At 35.1% G+C, this 5,000-nt stretch overlaps 1 protein-coding gene across 1 annotated transcript in view; it reads right to left on the reverse strand.

Annotated features, from left to right (window-relative positions):
- The window catches only part of FOXP2 (forkhead box P2), a 665,435-nt gene that overhangs the window by 64,393 nt on the left and 596,042 nt on the right, over nt 1-5,000 (reverse strand). Inside the window, 2 exon segments of the mRNA XM_025208808.1 lie at nt 1,217-1,360; nt 2,535-2,672. Coding sequence (XP_025064593.1) covers nt 1,217-1,360; nt 2,535-2,672 — 282 coding nt within the window.

Below are 5,000 nucleotides of genomic sequence, written 5' to 3' on the forward strand. Positions count from 1 at the left end.
AAACCAGCATTACATTCAAGGCAAAGAAGTGCCCTATTATGAGCAAAAGTATAGCTTCCAATTTTGTGAGGCATTACAAGACAAACTGGAGTTCTTTAGACTCAGGAGGGTATAAGAAGGCAGTCACACTTCAGAGAAAGACAAGCTGCTGTGGAAGACCTTTCCTTTTTAGTTTGGGGAAAAGAGAAACTTCTGATGCGCTCACTGGAAAACAGACTGCATAATGGAGCAAGTCATGTGGATTGCCCAAAGCCTCCGGAGAAATAAGGGAGCAATTTCTATTCCGTAGTTGATGGCTGTCTGAAATTCTATTCACAAATCCAAACAGAAACAAAGCCTCAGGAGGTCAGAACTGTTTCCTGTACGTTTGCATAATGGGCAGCTTGAAGACAACGTCTAGGATACCTGCTGATCAATTTAACTACTTCAACATGTTTTGTTTGTATTATGTTTATATTTGATGCAGTTTGCTGACAAGTGCAAGCTAGGCCTGAGAAGCCAGCTTGTCAGGTTGATTTATGAGCACATCAAACTGTAACTTTCTACTCGCCACTCCAAACCTACAGTAGCAGTTCATTAATCAGGGGCCTGCGACTTTGAAAACTGTGCTCAACCATTTTTTTTCTTTTTAAACAATGGGCTAAATTTGCATGCTCTCTGAGCTGTACCAGAGAGGAAAGTAAGGTTCCTTCACCAACTTACATTCTCTGTGAATACCAGATAATCAGTACTTTGTCCAGCACACAGATTGCTCTTTGTACACTGCAATTCATTACTGAACATTAGACGGCGGCATTGGATTGCAATTCTTAAATCTCCGGCTACAGAAAAGAGAAGCTCAAGAGTTCTACTGTCATGATGACCCCTGCTACACGTTACATAAATTACACAATTAACTAGTTAATTGTGCAATAAAGTTAGACCAGCCACATGTGCAAAGTAATCATCATAGAATAAAAATGACCATGCACCTATAAAAAGGAGTCAAGCAGCTATAAAGTTAGTGCTTGAAAATGTGTAACAACTCTCTAGCTGGTTTCTATCCAGCTTTAATTTGAACATGTAACAGGACCTATTATTAAACTCAGTAAAAACATGAGAATGCATCTTTGACAGCAAGAATCTATCATAAAAATATATTTGAAACTGTTCTGGTCTTTTTCATGCCCCTTCTCAGAAACCAAGTGCATGCGTCAATGAGTTCCTCGGTTCTTACCTCTTTTGCTTGCTTTCCCGGATGCTGTTGCTGCTGCTGCTGCTGCTGCTGTTGCTGTTGTTGCTGCTGCTGCTGTTGCTGCTGCTGCAAAAGCTGAAGATGTAACTGCTCTTGCTGTTTCTTGTAAAACTCTTGTAGTTGTTGCTGAATAAACCATTTTGACTTTAATAAATAAAGGCAAAAGTTTCAAGTATTATAAATCTCCTAAACTCTTCTAGATTGGCATATGGTAGAGTAGCCATTAAGATTCACCTCATAACAAAAAAAAATGGTTTGATTTGAAGAGGCAGATCTACATACATTTTTTTCCAAGGCGGCTTTGAAATTTTCCAATGCAGATTCCAAAACATCCTAAACAAAAGGGTATAGAAAATCTGTATTCTAAAGGGAATGCAGCAGAACCTAATTTACTCCCCAAATTATTATAGTGAAGTTCCTCATAACTAACAAATTAGAAGCTGTGCTCAGCCACTTGCAAGAAACCAACAAGTCAGGAAGGCCAAACAAAACTGTCCATTTCTTAGGGTGGAAAAAAGTTAATTAATCTGTCAGTGTGTTTAGCAGGATGCCAGGCTTACAATTGAAAGTGAATTGCCTGAAATGATCATGATAGCAGATATCAAAGTGCTTAAACATACAAGAACTAAGATGAACAGACACATTATATTGTCTATAGTAATTAAGCACATACCCAAAAATCCACTTGAAATTATCTTTTATATTATATTGCTCTTCTGATCACTGACACTATTGTAAGAACAACAAGTTCATTGATTCATGGCATAGCTACCAGATTTATTCTGTGCTCAGGAAAGAATAATCATCCTTCCTCTTTCTAATCTCTACTGGGTCAAATTTTCGGAAGCAAAACCAAAAAAAAAAAAATCTCCTTGATGATACAAAGTCAGCAAGTTCAAATTTCATAACCACATTCCATTCATATGATTAAAGGGAGCACTAAAGAGTTATGAATTTTAAAGCAACAATTTTCTAAAAATCTATTTACACTTCCTTTGCCATGCCTACAACTAAACTGTCTGAGTACCTGAAAATTTAAATGTCGACTTGCTCAGTTTTAATAATGTACTTGCTACTGTGATTACAGTATTTCAGAAGTGTTTCAAATGTGCAAGTAAAATTTCACACACTTGCAATTAGAATAAGAAATGTACAGACTAAAAAGTTCTACATTGATTTCAATACCATTACTGTAAGAAAGAATCATGAAATACGAGAAAATAAGACTTAGAAGTAGAGCTAATACTTGTGAAGATTCTCTCGGTTAGGCTAACGATCCAAAGCAGGTAACCCACATTACCTGCTGTAACATAACTGCTTGCTGCTGTTGAAGAAGTGCTTGAAGCTGCTGTGGAGACAATACTTGCTGCTGAAGAATCTGCTGCATTTGCTGAGGGGTGATCACCTGGGGAGTCATCATGGCCACTGACACAGGCACCTGAACAGAGAAAGAAAGATATCACCATCAAACACCTGCATTGCAGCTGTACATCTTTTCTTATTTTGTATCAAAGATGGACCATAATTTTTACATAATATTTATAACTGTAAAGTTCCAGTTTCAGTAAGAATCTGTTATTTTAAGACCACAGTACTGTGGCACTCTATTTCCAGAGGCATCAGATTTGATCAGACTCAAGCTTTATGTTTCACATCTCTTATGTATTACTGCAAGAGATTTAAACATTGGCTAGTATAAATATGTATTTAAAAATAAATGATCACATGGTAGGGCTCTCAACACTTCATAATCAATCATCTTATCAAGTGTCATAATGTTACGAGTGGAAAAACCTATTGAGACTGTTTCACAAGATGTGATTAAAATAGACATAAAAAATAAGCATCTTAAAGCAATAGATGTTTTATACCATATACATATTTAGACTAGAAAAGCTATGTATAATGCTTTCTGTTAGGATAAAGAAACCTCTTCTTTTAGATTTTTTTCTTCTAAGAAAAGTTTATTTGTACCAGAAAAACAAAGGCAGGACCCTCCACCAAACAAGGAACATAATCTTAGACCTTTAAGCTCTTTAGACCAACAGTATGTTTTCAATCTTTCCTATTTTAAACTCAAAGTTTGAAAATAATCATATAAACAAATTTATTTTGTCAACTGAAAAATGTTTTTCTTTTAGGTCCTTCTGTGGTTACTACTTTTTTTCCCTGTGTGTATATGCTATATATCCGTGTGTGCTTGTGCATATGAGAGAGAAAGGCATACAGCAAGTGTGTGTTTTGTGTGTATGTAAGAGAAACCTGATGTATGAGCCTCAGATATGCACTCAATGGCTGTTGAGATGCATGGTTAAAGGCATTGCTTGAGCTAACCAGTACCTACTCAAGTTGCTTGTCACCATTCCAAGTTTGCAACCTTCAAAACATAATTTTCCTTTCCTTTCTGGAAATAAAAGCAAGCATTCATAAAAAAAAAATTGTATTGCTGTATGTTCTCAGGATATCACAGTTCCTTGCACCAAAAGGATACAAGGATTAAGAGATCAAATCCCAAATATGTTTTAACAGTAAACACTTTAAAAATATATATTTCTGCTTGAACAATCTAGTAGTCTATGAAGGAAATGTGAAGTCACAAATTTTATGAGAAAGAAATATACAATTATTATTTTTTAAACTTTTTAAATTTAACCTTTAGAAAGAAAGAACATCTATTTTTTGATGTTCATAAAGATCATCTAAATTAAATGTGAAAATTATTTATTAATTTTTATTAAGACTGAGGTGCTAAAACAAGCTAGTACAAGCAATACGACAAAACTTGAATATATAACTAATGTTGTTCCAGAGTCAAAATGACCACAATAATCACAAAAGCTAATGTCCTTGTAAAGAAACACTGGATAAATTATGCTAATAAAAAGCCTTCAGAAATGCATGCTGTAAAATACAGACAACAGACACAAAAAAGCAGATTCCCACTTGCAACTAATTATTTGGTAGCGCTTAGAATTGTGGTATTTGAGGATGCTGCATCCATTTAGTGTTTTTTGTTCTAAGACTATGAGCTAATTCTCAGAGATAAAACAAACCAGTCTGAAAAAATCTGGGATTTATGAGAATCAAATTCAAACTTGGAGTCACAGTGCACTACTCCTACTGAAGTCAACAGGAATTTCATCTATTTGTGCTATACGTGAATTTGCTTCCTGAGAAGTTTGCTTCAGTGCTGCCATCTAACCACCACAAATCAAGATGTTATGAGACTGTACTTTCACAACAATACCATTAAACTTAACCTAAAAACCTAGAAGGAGTTTCTCTCTCTGTTCATATGTCTATTGTAAAAAATTACAAAACGGCAAAAGCCTGGCACACTTAACACTTTTCCTCTTAATCTTATGATTACTGTGGATAAATACACAAGTAAAAATATCTATACAGGTATATGTAAATATACTTAATTCCACTGCTTCAAGGAAAGTGGTTTACTCATTTACAGTGGTGAAGAATTAGTAAAATGTGGCAGACACTATATAAACCATAATGCATAGTTGCCACTTCACACACCACATTTTTGCTTGCTCATATAGTGTATAATCTCAGTTTCAATGCCAAGGCTGAAGACTTGTCAAATTTGCTACCATAATTTATTCTTTCATAAGAGTTCTCCCAATCCAAAATTTGTTTTGGTCTTTTTTACCATATCATTAGAAGTGTACAGCCTAGATAACTTCCTTTACTAGGAATTATACAAAACACACCAGCACAAAAACTGCCATAGACACCTTAAGCACTACAGGCA

Source organism: Alligator sinensis, unplaced genomic scaffold (assembly GCF_000455745.1).
Source record: "Alligator sinensis unplaced genomic scaffold, ASM45574v1 scaffold297_1, whole genome shotgun sequence".
NCBI classification, from domain to species: Eukaryota; Metazoa; Chordata; order Crocodylia; family Alligatoridae; genus Alligator; species Alligator sinensis.